Here is a 23504-nt window from a genome sequence, read left to right as displayed (position 1 = left end):
AGTATGAATTCTGTGATGTGGAGTAAGGCCTGAGCTGTGTCTAAAGGCCTTGCCACAGTCTTGATATTGGTAAGATGTCTTTCTATTACAAATTCTCTGATGCTGACTAAGCCTTAGGCACCAGTTAGAGGCCTTGACACATTTTTGGATTATTTATAGGGTTACGTTCTAGTATGAGTTCTGCTATGTCAACTAAGGTATGAGTTCACCTTAAAGGCCTTGCCATATTCCTGACATTGGTAAGGTTTCTCTCCAGTATGAAATCTATGATGTTGAGTAAGGTGTGGAAGGCAGATAAAGGCCTTGCCACATTTTTGACATTGGTAAGGTTCCTTTCCAGTATGAGTTCTGTAATTTTCAGTAAGAGTTGAGCTGTCCCTAAAGGACTTGCCACATTCTTCACATAGGTAAGATTATTCTCCAAAATGAATTCTGTAATGGTAAGACCTGACCTCCAGCTAAAGGACTTGCCACATTCTTCACATAGGTAAGATTATTCTCCAAAATGAATTCTGTAATGGTAAGACCTGACCTCCAGCTAAAGGACTTGCCACATTCTTCACATAGGTAAGATTATTCTCCAAAATGAATTCTGTAATGGTGAGTAAGACCTGACCTCCAGCTAAAGGACTTGCCACATTCTTCACATAGGTAAGATTATTCTCCAAAATGAATTCTGTAATGGTGAGTAAGACCTGACCTCCAGCTAAAGGACTTGCCACATTCATGACAGTGGTAAGGTTTCTCTCCAGTATGAATTCTGTGATGTTGTATAAGGTTTGATTTGTGGATAAAGGCCTTACCACATTCTTGACATTGGTAAGGTTTCTCTCTAGTGTGAGTTCTGTGATGTTGAGTACGGGCTGACCTGTTACGAAAGGTCTTGCCACATTCTTGATATTGGTAAGGTTTCTCCCCAGTATGAATTCTATGATGTTGAGAAAGGCGTGAAAGGCAGTTAAAGGCCTTGCCACATATTTTACATTGGTAAGGTTTCGCTCCAGTATGAGTTCTGCAATGTTCAATTAGAGTTGAGCTGTCCTTAAAGGGCTTACCACATTCTTCACATTGGTACGATTTTTTTCCACAATGAATTCTCTTATGCTTAGCAAGACCTGACCTCCAGTTAAAGGCCTTGCCACATTCTTGACATTGGTAAGGTTTCTCTGCATTATGAATATTGTGATGTTCACAAAGATGTGACCTCCACTTGAAGGCCTTGCCACATTCTTTACATTGGTAAGGTTTCTCTTCACTGTGAGTTTTCTGATGCCGAGAAAGATTTGACCTCCAGGTAAAGGCCTTGCCACATTCTTGACATTGGTACGGTTTTTCTCCACTATGAATTCTGTGATGTTCAGTAAGGATTGACCTGTCACTAAAGGCCTTGCCACATTCTTGACATTGGTAAGGTTTTTCTCCAGTATGAATTCTGTGATGCTTAGTAAGTTGTGAATGGACAGCATAGGCCTTACCACATTCTTGACACTGGTAAGGTTTCTTTCCAGTATGAATTCTATGATGTTCAGAAAGGTGTGAAAGGCAGTTAAAGGCCTTGCCACATTTTTGACATTGGTAAGGTTTCTCTCCAGTATGAATTCTGTGATGTTGAATAAGGGATGACTTCTGGTTAAAGCTCTTGCCACATTCTTGACATTGGTAAGGTTTCTCTCCAGTATGAATTCTGTGATGTTTAATAAGGGATGACCTCTGGTTAAAACTCTTGCCACATTCTGGACATTGGTAAGGTTTCTCTCCAGTATGAATTCTGTGATGTCGAGTAAGGGTTGAGCTGTGATCAAAGCTCTTGCCACATTGTTGACACTGGTAAGGTTTATCTCCACTATGAATTCTCTGATGTTGAATAAGTTTTGAGCATGATGTAAAGGCTTTGGCACATTCATTACACTTGTAATTTTCCCCTGCAATATGAATTTGATGAGGTCTATGGAGACTTGAGTGATTGTTAAAAGCCTTGCCACATTCTTGACATTTGCAGGGTTTCTCTCCAGAATAGATCTGCGAATGTCCATTTTTTGATGAACAGTCCTTAAAGGTTTGACCACCTTCTTCACATTTGTGTATTTTTTCTCCAGTATGTATTGGCTGATGTTGAGATAGTGTTGAGTGGCAATCAAAGGATTTACCGCATTCCTTAAAAATGTAAGTTTCCTCTCCCTGAGGGATTATCTCATTGATGTTTAGGCTTGATGACTGACTAAACATGGTCCCTGGTTTATTAGATGTGAATGGGCTTTTTCCCTCATGAATTCTCTGATGATCAGCAACACTGGAGGACTGGTTACAAGCTTTCCAACATTCATTATATTTATGAGGACTGTCTCCCAAATGGTGACCATTATGTATACTGAGGTTAGAGCTTGGATGAAAGCCTTCCCCACATTTATCACATTCATAATGGTTCTCTGCAAACCTAGCCCTGACACATCTGTGAACCCTGGAGCCCTGGTTCAATGTTTTCTCAGATTCAGTGCACTGAGCAATTCTGACTCTCTGATTTAAAGTCAGACCAATCCTATTTTCCAAATGGCTCAAATCATTACTCTCAGCATGGACTAGGTTACTTTCCAGATGTTCCAAGTGGTCTGTTGACAAATCGCTATGGTTGACTATCTGATTGGAGGTTGTGCTGACAGAAACACTCTGCTCTGTAGAAATAGTTGACTTAAAAAGGGAGGTTTTCTGCACTGGTTTATATACTTCACCATTTGGGACAGTGACATTCTCATTAAGGCCAATTGCCTTGGTTTGGGTGTATCGTCCAGGATTTCTTTGTGGCCCTTCACTCTCCCCATCATTGTCCCAGTCTGTGCACAAGTATAAAATCTCAACAGCACTATCTTTGCATCTGTGCGTTGACCCTTTCTGGAAAGAACCTTCTATGCTCCACTGTAGCAGGAAACTCTGGGTCTCATGTGAAGATAGAGCTGAAAGATACCAAATAAATGTAAAACCATTGCACTTACTACATGCAGAAGAATATACTGAAGAATTCTAATACAGAAGCATCAAGTCACTCAGACAATGTCAGAAAGATGGCTGACCAGGAGTCATCAGGACCTCACCTCCCCCTGAAAATGTACAACGGTACTGAACATACTGACCATATATCCTAACAGAGAATTCTGTGATGTGGTCACAGTATAGCAGAAATCCCTTTCCTGTATCTCTAGCAATCACAAAAAGGATCATATGAGCTCCAAACTTAGCAGAAGAATGGAAAATATGGAAACAGAAAACTGAACTGAATCAAACAAGTGTACAGTAAAAAAGGAACATGTCAAGCACAGGAAGAGTTGTTTGGCAGTAAAGATAAACAGCACTGACAGCCCATGAACTAAAGAAAGAATAACAGAAAAACGACTGACTAAAATGACAAGTGAACAAGTGAAAGCCAACAAAGTATAATTGAGTGTAGGAATAAAATTATAAGAGGCAACAATATTTGAGGGGGGGAAATCACAAGATTTCAGGTGGGAGCTACAGAGAGAAGGAATCACATGCAGGCATCACAATGAATACACAGTGTGACTTGAGCCTCTATCCCAGGACCCTGAGATCCATATCTGAGCAGAAATCAAGAGACAGTACTTCCCCAAGTGAGGCACCAAGCACCTAATTATTTTTTAACTCCTATCTCTGTGGTAAAGTTCTCACTATTGTTTTCTCACTCCTTGAGTATCCTTATTATTGTGACCTTAAATTCTCCATCAAGTTCCTTACTATGTTTCCATTTTATCCCTGACCTTGGTTTATCTGTTGGTTTTCCTTGGGACAAATTCTTTCATCTTGGCATTTCTCTAAGTCTCTACTTTCCTCTGTCCATTAGAAAAGTCAGTGATGTGTCCTGTTGTATCCTTCAGACCAGTGGTCTGCAGGGGCTCTCCTTGCCTGCTATGGGCAGTGTTTGGTCCCTGGCCTGAATGTGGCCAGTCTGAACTAGGTGAGCTCTGCTCTGATTGTGCAAGGAGACCTAACATCAACTCCACCAGAACTGCAGTCGTGCAGAATCCCTGCTCAGGAGACATGATGTGAGCAGGGGCTGACCGTGCTTAGCCTGAGGCAAGCCTCACTGAGAAGGGTAGTCCCCTCAAATAACAAGGGGTGAGGCCTGGTGCAAGCAAAGCAGACAGTCAGTGTCTCACTGAGTGGGGCTCAGTATCTATGCTACAGGACAGGAGAGGGCTCCCATGTTTTGGTAGCCACGTGTCACTGAATGTTTCCTCTCAGGAATATGCTCCTAGACTACAGAATACTCTCCCCACTGTGAACCCCAGGTGTTCTTCAGATGACTGTTTCCATGTTCAGTGCCCCCAGATTGTTAGCCAGCCTTCTCTCAAGGAGCACCCAGGTGTCCTTCCGATTCTATCCCATCCAAACCTGCGGACCATTAAACCTCCAGGCTTTAGGATGTGCTGGTTCCAAGAACTCATGAAATTTAGCCCTTTTCCCCTTCCAAGCCAATGGCTTTGGGAAACCTCCTTATACATCCCTGATTGCTCCTCTGTCACGAAACCTACCGCACAACCAGGGATCCCTTCCCTCTACAATGCTATACTCCTTTCCTCCCTAAACCATGTCTCTGTACTATCTGCCATCTTCCATGTGGCCTCTTCTTTCCTTTTACTTAGGAAGTCTGTCCTGTCACTCTTCAGCCCAATGTCTGGGGCATTTAGGAAGACCTGACAGTTGCCTAGTGGTGCTCATGATAGGACACATGAGTCTAGGATCCTCCTACTCCACACCATTTCTACTCCTAAAAATTAGGAGAATTAATTGTTTTAATCCTGTTAAAACTCATATGGATTTTATAAAGCTGGTACACAAACCAACACATTAAAAATTAGTTTTGTTTCTACACAACAAAGAACAATTCCCAAAACAGAGAAATCATACATTTACAGCAAACCCCACTCCCCCATAAATGCTTCCAATTTAACATAATGGTAGAGGTCAAACCAGAAATGATGAAAAGTGCAATATACTCTGCAGGAATCCTAGTAACCTAACCTATAATTAGGTTATAGGAAACCTAACTGTATTCTTTCACTGGAATAATTGAAACACAATAAATCTTTTTTTTTTAAGATTTTATTTATTTATTTGACAGGGAGAAATCACAAGTAGATGGAGAGGCAGGCAGAGAGAGAAAGAGAGGGAAGCAGGCTCCCTGCTGAGCAGAGAGCCCGATGCGGGACTCGATCCCAGGACCCTGAGATCATGACCTGAGCCGAAAGCAGCGGCTTAACCCACTGAGCCACCCAGGCGCCCCGAAACACAATAAATCTTGAAGCAATCTACACAAAATGCAATCTCTACCAAAACTCCAATGCCATTTTTGCACAAAGATCAAAATCCATCCTAAATTTATGTGGATGTCATGGGACAACACATACCCAAAATAATCTGGGAAGTGAAAAGCATATATCCTGATTTATGGCATAAAAGGCACAGATTGCAAACTAATGTCCTACAGACATGACGTTGGGAGTAGAATAATGGAAGAGTCTGGCTGACCTAGAAGTGCACTTCTCCAATGTTAATGTACCTGGAAGGTTTGACTTTATGATCTTCCAGGCATCAGTCATAGGGCAACTGCAAAGGTCTGGAAGATACCCAAGATGCACACTCTAGCACCAAAGACACATCCCTGGCCACTCTGTGAACCTAAGAAAGTAGCTTTCATCCAAAGTCATGGTCAAAATCTTTCACCCAAAAGCTGTCTTTTGGGTAGGACTCTATTACAGACAATGTCCACTGATTGGACATTGTGGGTAGGACTCTATTACAGACAACGTCCACTGATTGCCTACTCCCCTGTTTAGATGAACCTCCTGGCTAAGGGGAATTATCAGCACCTGTGACTGACTTGGGTGTCCAGCCAATGCTCTGAACTAGGGCATTCTCTGTTCTCTGTCTGGGTAGCTATGCACATTCTACGTCACTTCCCATGGCTAATGCAAGCCTCCAATCCTGCCCCACTGGAAGCCTGAACAGAGACCCTAGACAACCTCAGAGCCTTTCTTACAGGCTTCTGGGGAGAAAACCAAACCAGCAGCACTGACCAAACATTTAGCATAACCTCTTGCTCTGCATGAGCAGGAAGCCTCATCAGTGAATCTGGGCAGCCTCAGACCCCAGTCTTCGGTCCTGCCCTACAACAGAGAATGGCCTTTGGTCCTGCCACATGTTCAGCATCACCTGTGTATCTCACTACATTACCCACGGGCTTCTACCTTTCCTGAAGAAACCAACTATGAATGTGTCCCTAGATATAAGGTCACAAGGTCTAGTCCCTAGACAGTCACCTGACACTGGGTAAGAAAGGAAAGGTGGGGGGTGCATCCCAGAGCTACTCACATGGTAATGCAAGGTTGGGCACAGGGCTCCACATTTAAAGTGTTCCCAGTGATTCTGATCAGACAAAATTTGACAACCTCTGCAGGAAGTAAGTCACAACAGACACCTGGCTCTCACTGGTAATGTCTGGCAGCCTTCTTCATCTTCAACATCTACTGTCATGTGACATCTTTAAACTATGCCCACCGTGTTTAAATCAACTAATACCCTCTCTCCACACACTCCATGCATCTGGGCCTCAGAGAGTACAATTATCAATGGCATCCAATAGCAACTGGTCCTCAGGACCAGCATGGAATACATTACATCATGAGAAAAGCATCAGACATCCCAGACAACCACATTTCCCATAAATGCATCTCTGTCCATTCATTCATCATGAGCAGCTTCCTTAGGCCTTGCAGTGACCAAAGGGAACTCTCTATCACATCTTTGTTCACATTTCAAGACTTTGCCAATTTCATTTCCATAGCACTTACCTTCCTCTCAAACTGTCACAACATCATGTTTTATCTGTCCTCACAACTTCCAGTGCCAAATGCTTGAACTAATCCTGTGGCCCAGTGATGGATTTTTGCTTCTCTTCCAGTGCAGTGGTGACAACATTGTATTTAAAACATACATGGGCCTCATGTGATCCTGTTATCAACCATTTACAGTGGCATTAGAAAACTCCAAGTTACCCCTAAGGCTAAGCAAGGGCCTGCCTGGCTTAGGTGGGAGGGGGAGTGTAGTGACAATTAGGTTTCCAGAACACAAGGGGGAAAGTCAACTCTGATGCCTCCATCACTGAAATAGAGATGGGACAGAAGAACTGGACAGGATTTGGGAAGAAAGGAAGTACAGTTTTTCTTTCTAGATTCAGAGTCAGTAGTGTAGCCTTGGACAGGGGTCCTCTCCCCAGATGAAGAATTCAGGACAATGTTTCAGCCTAGATCTGTTTCATCGCTTCCATTGGGCTGCTCCATCACTCCTAACAGAAGACTGTGTTCTGTTTAAGTTAGAACATCTTCTCAGCACCCAGCCCTGTCCCATCTTTGTTTCCTTCAAGTAAGTGTTTAAAAAAAAAAAAAAAAAAAAACGGATTCGTGAAATCTCCATGTTTTTACCTAATCAAATGCTGACACTGAAGTGGCCAACATGGATGACATCACTTCCTAGAAGGGAAAAGAAGAATAACTAAAGAACTCTCACTTCTCCAATCGCAAAGGCAGGAGTGAAGACTATCAATTTAACTACAAGGAATTTATAATGCTCCCTGGAGAATTCTCACATTTAAATTAAATTTAGAATATATTGTCAGTCCATAGAAACTCTTGTTAAAATCTCTATTGAGGTAGCTAAGCACTGGTCGACAGAGGAATAAGAAAAACAGAGTAGATCCTACAGGAGTAAAACCCAGTTATGTAAGAGACGATTCACATGGGGAGATTCTCAAACTAAGATACACAAGATATAGGAAGCATAAATTCAATACAATACAAAGAAGAAAACTATTTCTATTATGAAGCTAGAATCTCTTTGCTTGTAGGAAATCATCACTTTTCAAACTTGGAAGTGACCTGGTTTGAGCCAAGATTCCTTTTCCTTCTGAAGATATAGGTACACACAGATATGTATGTACATGTGCTTCTTCCTACTTAGTTCTGGGACTTCAAAATCTGTCTTTAGCTTAATATGAAACATTGCATTCTATGCAGATCAAAACCCTAAAACTCTGCTTGTGTTCTCTATCCTCACAAAACAACAGGAAAAATATACAGGGTAAAATTTGATCACTAGTCCTTGAGAATTGTGTAGATGTGGCTTATCATTACATTTGTAGTGACTTTGTTCAATTAGCGATCGTTGGGGAGAACCCCTGAGCATTAGATGGTGAGCCATGGTTCAGGACAAGAGAAAGAAATTAACATTTACAAACTCATTCCTGACAATCCTTATCAAAATTTTAGCAATAAAAAAAATCTTATAATTTTGAAATGGAGAAATACACTCAAAACCATTCTGTGAGATCAGCAGTACCCTGATATCAAAGCAGTATAAACAAAAGATAAAAGGCTAGTTTATCTGATGAAACTTCTGCTACTCTGGCTGTCCTTGGACCCCCATATACATGTACAAAATAGAATCAAGGGGCACCTGGATGGCTCAGTGGGTTAAAGCCTCTGCCTTCAGCTTGGGTCATGATCTCAGAGCCCTGAAATCGAGCCCCACATCAGGCTCTCTGCTCAGCAGGGAGCCTGCTTCCTCCTCTCTCTCTGCCTGCCTCTCTGCCTATTTGTAATCTCTGTCTGTCAAATAAATAAATAAAATCTTTAAAAAAAAATAAAGTCAAAAGGGAAAATGAATCACACTGAAAATAATTGACCCTCTCTAGAGATCCATCTGCCACTAAATCCTTTCAGATCTGCTAACAAATACAGTTAACCATTTAATAATGTGATTTCATCAATAACGGTCCAGTTAAACACAGAGACATTTGCTTGATATAAATCCAGTGCACTACAGTAAATGTCTTTTCATTATGATTGCCTTTATATTTAACTTCTTCAAATTAATTCCTTATAAAACTATGGTATATACAGCTGACACATACAAAGAATGGGACGACTCATGACATGTTGTAATTAACCCACCCAACACCACAGATGAAGAGAGACTATTACAACACAATGACAGGGGAACCTGGTTAGCTCAGTGGGTTAAGCCCCTGCCTTTGGCTCAGGTCATGATCTCAGGGTCCTGGGATTGAGCCCCCCCATCCAGCTCTCTGCTCAGCAGGGAGCCTGCTTCTCCCTCTCTACCTGCCTCTTTGCCTACTTGTGACTTCTCACTGTCAAATAAATAAATAAATGAATAAACAAATAAATAAAATTAAAAAGAAACACAATGGCAAATCCACTTCATTTTGAAAAGAGCTCCTAGAAAATCACTAGGAGGATTCTTGGCAGTCCAAACAGTAACGGGGCCAGGCATAACATACTCAGGTACTCAAAGATTGAAAAAATAGCCACCAACAATACTTTACTGAGCCAAATTCTTTTCCACAGAGGCAGAAACAAAGACATTCCCAAGTAAAAACCCCTCTAAGCTTACCAGTGGATCTGTCCTACAAGAACCATTAAAGGAAGTCTTTCTAGATGACATAAAAGGATTCTACCCAGAAACTACAACCACATGAGAACACAGAGCTCTCTGCTGAACATAAATATGTAGACAATTACACAAACGTGCTGTGTTGCAATGAGATACCATACACATTTGTTTCTGCTACAGAGTTTCATTTTGGAAAAAAAAATAAAAATTACAAATGTGGGTAATAAAGTATCCAACATAAAAGAATTTGTGATGTCGGTAACAAAGTCGGGAGGGTGTGCAGGGGTGGAGACAGGAAGAAGAGTTTTCTATATAAGTGACACTGAGTTTTAAAAGGTTTGTTTTAGGGATGCCTGGGTGGCTCAGTCAGTTGAGCCTCTGCCTTCAGTTCAGTTTAGGATCTCAGGGTCCTGGGATCGAGACCCACCCAGGGCTATCTGCTCAGTGGGGATCCTACTTCTCCCTTTCCTGCCTATCTCTCTGCCTACTTGTGATCTGTCAAATAAATAAATAAAATCTTTAAAAAATAAAAACAAAATTAAAAGGTGTCCTTAAAGCTAAGTTGTTTTAATGAATCTCTAAGGTTACCACAATGAAAATACTCATAAAAGATGCATAACTCAATGACAAAGGTACCAAGACATATCATGGGTATTAATCCTACAATTAATTAGATAAAGTGTATCTTTTGTATTTCATGCCAAAACAGAAGTATATACAGAAGTATACAGAAGTATAAAATGTTGAAAATTACTCTGAATTCAAAAAAGTATTTCTCTCATGCAGAGTATAAAAATTCGCCCACAAATACATGATAAAATTGATTCTATGTGGATGACAACTCACCTAGACATAGCACCTCATTCACTGAGCACTCACCAAGGAGACAAAAAGTAGGGGTGACACAGTATATATGTGTGACATACAAACACAAGACAAAAACACACAGAATTTTCCAGCAAAAAGCATAAAACTCATTCTTTTTTGAGTTATACTCATGTGGTCTTGAAATATGCTGAAATATACTGAGCTGAAAATTCTCTTCCTCTAACAACCTGCACAGATAAAACCCAACCCACACCTAGCTAATGTTGTGCAATGAGCCAGACAAGGAAGCACATTCTTAGGAAATTACCAAACCAGAATAAGAGAAAACTCAACCCACTAAATTCTAAATAAAATACTGATGTATAAGAGAAAAGGAAAACTTCTATGTTACCATAATTTTGAACTGTGTCCACATACCCATGAAAAACAAGCAACTGAGTGGCATGTATTCATGGACTATAATATTGTGAAGAATTCTCATGAAAGTCAATCATACAGAGCTATAAATGAGAATTTTATGAACACTGTAAAAGCTTGAAAGACGTGTATTATGGTATTAATATATTCGTTCTCCTCCACAGAATGTAACCCTATAGTCCATTCAGTTAAGACAGAGAAACAGGGGCACCTGGGTGGCTCAGTGGGTTAAGCCACTGCCTTCGGCTCAGGTCATGATCTCAGGGTCCTGGGATTGAGCCCCACATCGGGCTCTCTGCTCAGCAGGGAGCCTGCTTCCCTCTCTCTCTGCCTGCCTCTCCATCTACTTGTAATTTCTCTCTGTCAAATAAATTAATAAAATCTTTAAAAAAAAAAAAGACAGAGAAACAAACAACATCTTCATTTCTGAAAAAATAAACATCATAGATGTTGAAATATGCTGAGACAATGTATGTGAAATTAATGTTTGGGGCTAAATTCTGATGCATTCTGAGGAAAGTAGAAGAAAAAGCTCATGATTAATTTCCCATGAAGCAACATTGCATTACTGAACACAAGGATTTTTCAAACATGGAGGTTTAGGGTACCTGGGGGCTCAGTCTGTTAAGTATCTTCCTTCAGTTTGGGTCATGATCTCAGGGTTCTGGGATCCAGCCCCACACTGGGCGCCCTGCTCAGCAGGGACTGGGCATCTCCCTCTCCTTTTGCCCTTCCCCTCCGTACTCATTTTCTCTCTCTCTCTCTCTGTCTCAAATAAATAAAAATTTTAAAAGAACTATATGGAAATATTATTAATTGTCTAAGTCACTTCTTATAAAGCACATGCCCATGTTGTATCAGGACATTTGATGTAAAAAATTCAAAGATAAATCTCATATAAAACTAATTAGGGGGCACCTGGGTGGCTCAGTGGGTTAAGCTGCTGCCTTCGGCTCAGGTCATGATCTCAGGGTCCTGGGATCGAGCCCCACATCGGGCTCTCTGCTCAGCAGGGAGCCTGCTTCCTCCTCTCTCTCTCTCTCTCTCTGCCTGCCTCTCTGCCTACTTGTGATGTCTCTCTTTCAAATAAATAAAATAAAAAATCTTAAAAAAAAATAAAATAAAACTAATTAGGATGTGAAAACACACATGACGACATTACAAGAAGTTCATAGAAGAATCATACAATGATGCAATTATTAAAACACAATGTAATAAATGAGAATTTCTTAAAGGCTACAAGTTCAAGTTCTAAATGTACTAGGTCCCCAATATCATTTTTTATATCAGAATTCTAGTAAACAAATAGAGACATTACAGTATTTCACCACTTAGGAATATAACTCATAGAGCATAAATTTCTATATGTAAAAAAAAAAAGAAAGAAAGAAAAAGAAAAAAGACCATTTGAAGGGAAATAAAGCAGTATATTTTCTCATTTTAGGGCGGTGCTTTGTTTTCCTATGAAGGTACTGATACTGAATTTTGTAAGACTAAGATTAAAGCCTCCAAACCTTAGAAAGCATAAGCCAGAAAATATTAAAAATCTGTCTCCAGTGTTCCGGGAATTTCCCCACCAAACCCCAGTGTGCATACAATTACCCTGACCTACTTGTGCCATAATGAAAACCAGAATGTACAAAGGCCATAGCATACAGGTCCTCAGAAATAGGATGCCTTCCCCAGGGCCCTCACAACAATAGAAAGCTCTCAGATTAGGGGGCCCTCCCCTTCAAAGTAGAGTCTCCTTGCTCTCCCTATGGATGTGATGGACCATCACTGGAGCTGAAGGAGAATCCCAAGAGAAATCTAAGAACTTGATAATGTTGGAGAGCACATGTCCCTCTGCAAGAGAGAAAAAAAGGTAACTGGGCATGTCTCCAACTAATCTTCATTCAAGGAGAGCTACTCAAACCACTGTGTAAGGTCTACCTTCCTCCTTCAGAGTTGGACCTCCCCTCTGTCATCTGCCTCATTCATTCCTACCCCCTGGATGGAAGCCTCTGGTCTCCTTTCTCTTCATATCCCAGAGCTGCTTCTCTTGCTCCAAATATATAATCAGTTCTGACTTTGACAGAAGGAGTCCTGTTTATGAGGAAAAAGGAAAACAACTATTGCTGCCAATTCTAACTTTCCATCAGTCTTGTGTTCAGGAGAGATGAGACGATATTGTACAATCCTAGAAAATGGTTTCCCAAAAGCTCTTCCCCAACAGTCCCTTCAGAACACACAGGAGGTGGGAACCTGGGTGGTTCAGGGAGAAAAGCCTCTTCCTATAGGTTAGGTCATGATCTTAGGGTCCTGGGATTGAGCCCCACATCAGGCTCTCTGCTTGTAAGGGAGCCTGCTTCCCCTTCTCTCTGCCTTTCTCTCTGCCTACTTATCATCTTTCTCTGTCAAATACATAAACAAAGTCTTAAAAAAAAAAAAAAGAAGAAGAACTCACAGGAGGAATTTCCAATGTTCACATCCTGACCTACACTTCCAAGTAGTAGACATGATAATCAGAAGGGGAAACTTCAGTTTAAGATGTGAGCAGCACCATTGTATGTCACTAAGGGTTGAGAACTGCCACTCATCTACACAAGCAATGATGTTTCCTTGAGGAAGGAGAAGCTAAGGCTGAGAAGGAAACACCATGAAGACTGTTCTCTCCATCTACTTATTTCCCTTTCTGCCTGGATCTGAATTCTAGCCATTCCAAGAGAAATCTCCAAAAATACACTCTTCACAGGAAGGAATAAAACCCTGAGTGGGATTTGGGAAATGTGGAAGGAGTTTTCCTCACCCAAGAAGAGGAGGTGTCCGTAGTTCTCCGACATCACATTCCTGTACAGTTGCCGCTGAGTGTGGGTCAGGCATCCCCACTCCTCCTCAGAGAATTCTATGGTCACATCCCTGAAGGTCAGCTGTCCCTGCAATAAATACCACAGTCATAAAGTGGACACTGACACAGTTCATGATGTTTCCTAAGATAAAAGTTGGTGTTAATGTCACCAGCTAGAACCAAATCTGACCTTTCCTTCTCCCTGACATGGGTGTGGAGTTAAAGAAGAACCTATGAGGGCACCTGGGTGGCTAAGTGGATTAAAGCCTCTGGCTTTGGCTCAGGTCATGATCCCAGGGTCCTGGGATTGAGTCCCACATCGGACTCTCTGCTCAGCGGGGAGCCTGCTTCTCCTCTCTCTCTGCATACTTGTGATTTCTGTTGTCAAATAAATAAATAATAAATAAAATAAATAAAAATCTTTAAAAAAAAAAAAAAGAAGAAGAACCACCTATGGAGCAGGAGGCTGCCTGGTTGAGAACTTTCACTCCTTTCACTCCCAGAAGTCTACTCTATCCACGACAAAGAGGTGACAGCCCTCCTGAGCCAGCGCAAAGTGTTAGGATGTGGGAGAGGAACCAATGGTCAAGATATTCGAGACATGTTTCTGATGCGAAATATTGGGGTTCTGGAGTGAATGATGAAGAAAGGATTGTTGAGATACCCGTGGTATAACAACTGTGGTTCTAACGCAAGGAGAGAGGAATGTGAGCAGTGAGTTCACCCAAATTGACAGGTATTGCAGACATGTCAGATGGCAACTATGTGGCTTGGCTTCTGTCCTGGAGAAGCTATTAAAAGTTCAACCTAGGGGCGCCTGGGTGGCTCAGTGGGTTAAGCCGCTGCCTTCGGCTCAGGTGATGATCTCAGGGTCCTGGGATCGATTCCCGCATCGGGCTCTCTGATCAGCGGGGAGCCTGCTTCCCTCTCTCTCTCTCTGCCTGCCTCTCCAACTACTTGTGATTTCTCTCTGTCAAATAAATAAATAAAATCTTTAAAAAAAAAAAAAGTTCAACCTAAGGGCGCCTGGGTGGCTCAGGGGGTCCTGCTTCCTCCTCTCTCTCTCTCTGCCTGCCTCACAGCCTACTTGTGATCTCTGTCAAATAAATAAATAAAATCTTTAAAAAAAAAAAAAGTTCAACCTAGAGATTCCTTATAAGAAGTTCCAGCAAAGCAGATTCTAAAAGATCTATATGATCACTCACTGTTCTTACTGAGCTTATGTAAATAATTAGGCCAAGTTTGTTAAAAGTGGACTTGTTTTACAAATAAATTAGTCCTGATTTGGCTATCTCTGTAAATGAGGGTTATTTTAGAGAGTAAAATTATTTTTTATTAACACATCTTTACGGATGTTAAATTCTAGATTTGATTGTCTTTAAATCTTTGTTTACCTGAGCTAGACAACTTGAAGTAAACTTCAGAGAAGTTGCACAATAGATCATTTAGATGATCTTGCCTAATATTCTGTAGGGATAATAAAAGAACCCATTGGGCACATAGCTTAAATATTTAAACAAATGGAAAATGAAATTGATTCCCCCAAAATTGTATAACTTAACTATCACCTTGTGTTTGACTGGAATAATGAAATTGCCTGAAAGCCAGCATACCGCACTCAATAGCATTAACTATGGACTGTGGAGATAAGGGATGACCTCACTTTATGATTGGATTGGATGATGCATGGACTCCCCTTATCTCTTGACACGTTTTCTCCCACTTGCCAATGATCCTCTGTAATCAGGATATCGTTAAGGCTGGACCACTCAAAGGGCTTCTTATTTCATCCCTTATTCATATTTATCCTAGAAGCCATCTCTGAGGTGCTCTTGCAAACAGATGCTTTAGCAAAGCCTAGAACAGCCCTCCTCCTAAAAAGAGCCTCAAAGCTCACTATGGGACAGTCCCTGACTGTAATGACTTCCCATCAGATCCAGATTTGTCTTCGAAGCCAAAGGCCACCAGTGAATGATGGGGGCTGACTTAGTAATTACTGGGCTACACTTACAGATATGCCAGAAATAATACTTAAAACTTGTCAAACTTTAAACCTAGTTACCCGTATGCCTGAACCTGACCATTGTGCTTCTTGCTCTATGGAGCAAAAGCTGTTCAGAGGTTATTGATCTTGCTTACTCTGTTTGGCCAGATTTAAGATGTCCCTGTTAAAAATACAAATGACAGTTGGTTTACTGATGACAATACTTTTCCTAAAAAGAGTAAGAAAAGCTAAGTATGCCATAGTGCTCACTAGCACTTTGCAATTGCCAAAGCCTTACAAATAAACATTAATACTGACTCCAAATATTCCTTCCTGGTACTACATGCCCATGGAGCTATTTGGAAGGAAAGGGGATACTATCAAGCCATAACTCCCCAATCAAATACGGGCCTAAGTTACAAAACCCTCCTTATCGCTATACTGAGGATGGCATATATCAAATCTGGGATACATATTTGTGGCTCACACCCACTATTGCACAGCTCATTCAAAAGCCAGTTTAATGCCGGGAACAGACACACACACTTCCATTCTTAGAATGGGAATTTTCCAAGTTTTTCTGGACTCATACCCACCAAGTTTCTGTCCGCGTTTCCTTGCTCCTCAGCTGCACACAGCTGATCGAGATTCCAGACAAGCCAGAATGAGAAATGATTTCCCTCCCTGACATCCCAGGAGACCTCATCAGCCACAGGAATCTCAGACTGGACACCTTCCCCTCCGGATCTGCCACCAACAGAATATTGTCACTCCTCGCGGGACTTTAATTCAAAGGGACAACAGCTGGTGCCCTATGGAAGCCAGGTTGGGGAACAGGACAGAAGGCTCTGGGACATAGATCATAGATAAGGATTCTAAAGTCCTAACCATGAGTATCACTTCTGACCAGATCTTAAAAACAGGTGAACGCAGAAGTCAGAAGCACCGCGACTCGAGGCATCCGCATCTGTAGATTCTAAACACGAGGGTCTGTGGAGAAACAGAGGACACGGCTCTGCGGGGACACCAGGCTCACCTGAGAACCGGCCATTTCTGCCTTCGCCTCCACCTCTAGATTTCGTCCTCACGAGGGATCTGGGGGGAAATCACAGCTGCATCAGGAGAAAATGCTCTGAAATCCAGAAACAGAGCTCCTAGTCCTCACACCGCTCGCACTGAGGCAGGACTTGGAGATGCAGAAAAGGCCCAACTTCCCAGTCCTTTGGGTCTGGAGCAGCTCAGAAACTGTGAGCTCCCTTGAGGACACCCATCCCTGCATTTTCCTTACCTGCTTTGTGGGGAGGGAGGGTCCCCTGCCACCGCCACTCACAACCTCAGCATCAGCATCCAGCATCGGAACCATGGGCTGCAAGAAGCCGACGTTCCCAGACTCACCGAGCAGATACCCTGTCACTTCTCCAGGACCAAAGCAGCAAATCCACTATCAGAAAACCAACAAAAGCCCTCAGGCTCCCCCCTGGCCTCACCGCAAATCTCCCGGAGCCCTTAATTAACACAACAGTGTGGTTTTCGCCCAAACCAACTGACAGAATCTGAGGGGGAGGCCCGCAGAGAAGATCCTTCCGGAAACTCCACAGGTGAGCCTGCTGGGAAGGAACTGGGGAGGTGACCAGGCCAAGCAGGGTAACCTAGGCAGGGGCTGGGAGCAGAGTTGGAGCCCTGCCTTCTCCACCATCAGAGTTTTGGGAGACTAACACCTTCTCCCTCTTTCTGCTACACAGAGGGAAACCCCTCACAGACTGAACTTTCCAGTATAAATGCATATATCTCTTTCAAAGTAAACACAGGATTTCAGAGCTCCTCCTTTGTTTGCCTTTGATTCAAAATAACCAGCCAAAAAAAAAAAAAAAAAAAAAAGCACAGGCCAAAAAGACACATTTTAGGGTGGGGCACCTGGGTGGCTCAGTGGGTTAAGGCCGCTGCCTTCGGCTCAGGTCATGATCCCAGGGTCCTGGGATCAAGCCCCACATCGGGCTCTCTGCTCAGCAGGGAGCCTGCTTCTTCCTCTCTCTCTGCCTGCCTCTCTGCCTAATTGTGATCTCTGCCTGTCAAATAAATAAATAAAATCTTTAAAAAAAAAAAAAAAAGACACATTTTAGGGTGACAAAATATTCCCCTTCAGTGTTTCGGTTTATAAGGACCTGCCACACAGTTTTCCACACTGCATGTTCTTTTTACCCTCCCATCAGCGATGTACGAGAATTCTAATTCTCAGCATTCTCAGGAAAATTGGATGTTATCCTTTTTCTTTATTTTAGCCATTTCAGAAAACACTGAGTGGTTTCTCAGTGTAAAGTATGCAGTCTTCTGACAACAACTATCTTGGTGACTGAAATGAAAACCACTTGAAAGGCATCAAGTTGAACAAAGGAAAAAGCAATTAATGCTTCATTGGGACTCCATTTCCAAAAAAGTAACCTTTCTCTTCCCCACAGACCTCTTCTCACTTCTCAGCCCTTTGTTTCAGGAACTTGGTTCCACCCTGACAGCATTATGAACAGGGCTGGTGGCACAGACAAATTCCTCTGGAAATCGGCCATTATCCAGCATCTCTTAGCAAACCCTTGGCCTATTTCCCCAGGTGGGCTGAAGGTTTGAGGGCCCCAACCTGCTGAGGCCTGCTTGGCTGGCAAAGCAATGAAGCTCCTGCTGCCCTTGATCCCCAGCTCTGTCTGCACGTTCTATTCTGGGTCTGAAGCACGGAGGTCAGTTCACACAACAGAATCAATGTGAGGAGAGGAAGGTTTGTTTTTCCTGCACTGTTCTCAATTCTTCGGCTGGTCTAAGGCTTAAAATGATGTAAGACATTTTCAGTAGAGAAAACAATGAAGTTCTTAATTATGGGAATGAGAAAGACATGAGGCTCAAAGCGAGGAGTGTTACGCCCCAATAATGGGTCTGAGATTAAAGGAGTGAGACTGATATAAAGCAAAGGTCAAGCAAAGATTTCTTTTGTGCCAAGCATCAAGAATCTAACCAAACATTCGGGGCCGCATCTCTTACAAGAGAGAGCGACCCTTTTCCTTTCACAGACTAGCTTTTAAGGGCAAAGGCCATGTGGTCGGGCCCGGCCAAGCTCAGGTGGCCAATGAGATTGTCTCACACACACACACACACACACACACACACACACACACACACACGGAAACTCCACAGTGATGCTAGAACCTATTGAATTACGATTTACCCTAGTAGACATTTGAACCAGCCTATCACCTTGGTCAGAATTCGTGCCTGAAATGCGCCCAAAGGGCGGTCCAGACTCCTTGGTAGCTAGGGAAACAGTATGCAAACCCTCTCTGATAGGACCTCTCCACTTGGCCTGACCCCCCTTGTTTCTGGGCTTTGTCACTTGGAGCTGGTTTCCGGGACTTGTTTTTAAGTAAATCCCCTGGGGGAAGGGGAGCAGGGACAGGTTAACTTTAATGAAAGCCTCTTGCTAAATAGGTCCTTGCAAGGTGATTGAAGCTTCTGTGTCATGGTGACTTAAGAAGGAGGAGGTAGGATTTCGAATTTCCAAAGAGGGGATTATATTCAGAGGAGAAAGGAAAGATGAAATATTTATCAAACAATGGTTGGTCCTCCAGGTAGGCAACTCTTCTTCTTCTTTTTTTTTTTTTTTCAATTTTATTTTTTTCCAATATTACAACATTGCTTTTGCACCACACCCAGTGTTCCATGCAATACATGCCCTTCTTAATACCCACCACCAAGCTCACCCAACCCCTCCCACTCTATCCCCTCCATAACCCTCAGTTTCTTTCTCAAATTCAACAGTATCTCTTGCTTCATCCCTTACCTCTGATTTCCCCAACACACTTCTCTCCTTCTCCTAATATCCTCCGTGTTATTCCTTATGCTCCAAAAGTAAGTGAAACCATATGATAATTGACTCTCTCTGTTTGACTTATTTCACTCAGCATAATCTCTTTTAGTCCCATCCATGTTGATACAAAAGTTGGGTATTCATCCTTTCTGAGGAAGGCATAATTCTCCATTGTATATATGGACCAAAGCTTCTTTATACATTCGGGTGTTGAAGGTCATCTTGGCTCTTTCACACTTTAGTGCTTATGGCCATTACTGCTATGAACATTGGGGTACCAAGGGCCCTTCTTTTCACTACATCTGTATCTTTGGGGTAAATACCTAGAAATTCAATTGCAGGGTCATACGGTAGCTCTATTTTTAATTTCTTAAGGAATCTCCACACTGTTTTCCAATGTGACTGCACCAACTTGCATTCCCACCAACAGAGTAAGAGGGTCCCCCTTTCTCCACATCCTCTCCAAAACTTCTTTCCTGTCTTGTAATTTTGGCCATTCTAACTGGTGTAAGGTGGTATTTCAATATGGTTTTGATTTTAATCTCCCTGATGGCTAATGATGTTGAACATTCTTTCATGTGCCTGTTATAGGTAGGCAACTATTTGTGATATAAACTGTTACTCTCTGGTATCCATGTAGGAAACAATGTTATGGTTTGATACCTATGGCAAGGAAAGAATTCTCGAGATGTCTATGGTGCAAAAGGTGATTTTGTGAAATCAGGGGGACAGGACCCAGGGGAAGAAAGACCGCACTCTGTCATGAGGTGTGGCCCATTATATACTTTCAAGTTGGAGGGGGGTTTGGGATAGCACAAATATCTAAGGAATTTTGGAAGCAAGGTATCCAGAACCTTGAGGGTGCTATCAGTTCTTGGGAAAAGGTCATTTATTACCAACCACAAATCCTTACTCATGGGACCCTTCTGATTTTTATCCGTGGTTCATCTGCTTGGAAGATGTTTACCAATAGGCAGCTAGAGTGTTTGAGAGAAAAGGGAAGTTTCCAAAGGAAATATTTTATGTTAAAGTAGACTGACAGGATCCTGGTGGGGGTTGGGGAATTCAGGTCATGATTGTCTTTTACCATTAGCAACCTATTAACATCATGACTGTTGAGTCCTTGGAGCAATGTCACTCTGCCTATTTCAAGGATATGTCAATGACCTGTAGGTATAAGGATATTAGTATGTTTTCTTCTGCCTTTGTTTCCCACATCATGATCCGCTCTCTTCCTAATAAAAGTCCTCCATCTAATTGATTCTTGAATACACACACACACACACACACACACACAACTCGGCATCATAGCAGAAGGTGATAATGCCATTTGTATCACAGGACAAACCTTGAAGACAGGTTTCTAACTTTTTTTTAAGATTTTATTTATTTATTTGACAGAAGGAGATCACAAGTAGGCAGAGAGGCAGGCAGAGAGAGGAAGGGAAGTAGGCTCCCCGCTGGGCAGAGAGCCTACCGCGGAGCTTGATCCCAGGACCCTGGGATCTTGACCTGAGCCAAAGTCAGTGGCTTTAACCCACTGAGCCACCCAGGAGCCCCAGGACAGGTTTCTAATTTAAATTGAAACCCTCCCTTGGCCTTTCGGGCCAACTTAAAAGCCTTTAAGTTTCTGCGTGCACCTTTCCTTGAATGGAGTAAAGCCTTCTCTGTACATCTATATATCACACATTGTCTCTAAGAAGGACTGGTAATCCCACCCTCTGACACAACCACGCCTGGGGACACATACACATCCTGTAAGCACCTCTGTAATGTCCGTAGGAGGCACAGTGAGCGCACAGGCCATCAAGAACTGTGTCAGGGGTGCCTGGGTGGCTCAGTGGGTTAAGCCGCTGCCTTTGGCTCAGGTCATGATCTCAGGGTCCTGGGATCGAGTCCCGCATCGGGCTCTCTGCTCAGCAGGGAGCCTGCTTCCTCCTCTCTCTCTCTCTGCCTGCCTCTCTGCCTACTTGTGATCTCCGTCTGTCAAATAAATAAATAAAATCTTTAAAAAAAAAAAAAAAAAAAAAAAAAGAACTGTGTCAGACTGTCCTGTTCCCTCCTCCTGATTCACTGTCCTCAAGCTCCTTCTAAACTCTGAAGGCGTGGTAAATTCCTTGGAGTTGATTTTTGATCATAAGTCTTTCTTCTTTCCAATTGGCTTGCCTCCTGAATAATGCTGATATACCATTCCAATCAAAACTCATACCCTATGCATTGGCTTTTCAATGGAATGGCAGCCAGCTTGGGTTTCTGGATAACAAAATTGTTGGATCCTTCAGCGCAGTGGTCAGGAAGAACTTCTGTGATGTTTTATGGTGCAACTTAATAAGTTTATTGAAGTAGCATGTGGGTGGGACTTGTGCTCAGAAAGAGCTACACTTTTTTTTCTTTGAGAGAGACACCCTCCTGGTGGTGGGTGGTGGTGGGCAGAGGAAGAGAGATGAAACCAACTTACCACTGGGCAGGGAGCCCACTGCAGGGCTATGTGCTGGGAACCTCACATCATGACCTGAGCCAAAGTGAGACCCTTAACTGACTCACCCCCAGAGCCCCTAAGAGCTATACTTTTAATGTCTGAAGGAGGTGGTTGGTTGCATGCTTAGGGCTTAAGGGGGTGGGCCTTGCAGACAGAAGTAGATTATAAATGATTCTACCAGTTTCCTTATATTTTTTAAAATATTATTTTTTCTCCATTTTCTAATTTTTTTTATTAACAGATAATGTATTATTAGCCCCAGCAGTACAGGTCTGTGAATCACCAGGTTTACACACTTCATAGCACATACCTTCCCCAATGTCCATAACCCTACCACCCTCTCCCGGCATTCCCCCGGCAACCCTCAGTTTGTTTTGTGAGATTAAGGGCCTCTTATGGTTTGTCTCCCTCCTGATCCCATCTTGTTTCATTTATTCTTTTCCTACCCCCCAATAAAAATATTATTCTTTTAAGATTGTATTTATTTGAAAGAGACAGACACAGTGAGAGTGGGAACACAAGCAGCAGCAGAAGGATAGGGAGAAGCAGGCTTCCCTCTGAACATGAAACCCGATGCAGGGCTCATGACCTGAGCCTAAGGCAGACACTTAATAACTGAACCACCCAGGTACCCATAGAATGACACCCATTATGGTGCTGAGGAAAGGGAGGAAGGTCCCACACAGTAGGAAGGAGCTTCCCTGAATGATCACCCAACCACAGTGGACCTTATTACCTTCACTGGGGTTAAGTACCTGGGAAACAGGCCTTAGGAACAACCATAGCACATGCCTTGCTGATCTGGCCTATTCTACTGCCCAGAAGGCTTCTTTGTCTCAAACATCTATTCAACCACATGACATCTTAAAGCTGCCCACATGATTGCATCCTCCAAAACCTCCTCCATCCCTTGTCACAGATCTAGCCAGGGGAAGTACAGAAATCAGTGACATCCAAAAGCATTAGTCCTCAGGAAGACACAGGAGGTCAATAAAATCATCAAGATAAAACAGGACTTCCCTAGCCAGAGAAACCCATATTTGGCAAAAATGACTTTTGTTTCCCCATTACATGTATTCATCAGATGACACCAGCAAGAGCTGCCTGTGCCTTTACAGTGACTAAAGGGAGCCACCTCCTATTCCCTCCCCACACTGTAAAGAGTTCCTCATATTTCCTATTAATAGGTCTTGTCATTCTTTATAAGGGTAGTGACTTCCTCAAATTTTTCTGAGATTCACATCCCACATCATCATGCTAAATGTCTGAATACCCATTGGTTTCCATCTATGTAATCTCAATGAAACATTATCTGAGGACACTGTCTCTGTAGCACAGGCAAAAAAGAATGCCTGTGGTGCCTATGCATATGGAAAGAAAAATGAGGGGGAATACAACTGGAGATCTAGAGATAAGTAGGATATAAAACAAGTAAAATTTATTTTTCTACATCTGGGGAGTCACTTGGGAAACTCGGCAACTCTTCTACATGCTAATTCTTCATCTTAAATATTTTCTGTCTCTTCCCTGGACTACAACACCACTCCTAATAGGATAGATTTCTCTTTCTTAAGGTGTATCTATGACACACATAGCATGGTCATATGCACATGTGTACTTCATAGACACATCAAAACAACACTCA

The 23504-nt window shown here is 42.4% G+C and overlaps 1 protein-coding gene across 1 annotated transcript; it reads right to left on the bottom strand.

The window, feature by feature from the left end:
* Nucleotides 1-188: 188 nt before the first annotated feature.
* LOC131817677 (zinc finger protein 345-like) lies at nt 189-16896 on the bottom strand. Its single transcript, XM_059151211.1, has 7 exons — nt 16822-16896; nt 13511-13637; nt 2252-2828; nt 1956-2167; nt 1121-1889; nt 701-1036; nt 189-372 (listed from the first exon to the last, which is right to left on the bottom strand). The coding sequence occupies exons 1-7, from the start codon at nt 16894-16896 to the stop codon at nt 189-191; spliced, it is 2280 nt and encodes a 759-aa protein (XP_059007194.1).
* Between the last annotated feature and the right edge of the window lie 6608 nt (nt 16897-23504).

This window comes from Mustela lutreola, chromosome 16 (genome assembly GCF_030435805.1).
Source record: "Mustela lutreola isolate mMusLut2 chromosome 16, mMusLut2.pri, whole genome shotgun sequence".
In the NCBI taxonomy this organism is placed as follows: domain Eukaryota; kingdom Metazoa; phylum Chordata; class Mammalia; order Carnivora; family Mustelidae; genus Mustela; species Mustela lutreola.
This window is presented reverse-complemented; position numbering and strand designations above follow the sequence as displayed.

What these genes read in the sequence shown, in the direction of transcription:
- LOC131817677 (XM_059151211.1), bottom strand. Translation starts at nt 16,896, where the DNA reads ATGGTTCCGATGCTGGATGCTGATGCTGAGGTTGTGAGTGGCGGTGGC. An exon ending in CGGACACCTCCTCTTCTTGG is followed by an intron (nt 2,829 to 13,510) that starts GTGAGGAAAACT and finishes ACTTGTGCACAG; the next exon opens with ACTGGGACAATGATGGGGAG. An exon ending in GGCAAGTCCTTTAGCTGGAG is followed by an intron (nt 373 to 700) that starts GTCAGGTCTTAC and finishes CTTTAGGGACAG; the next exon opens with CTCAACTCTTACTGAAAATT.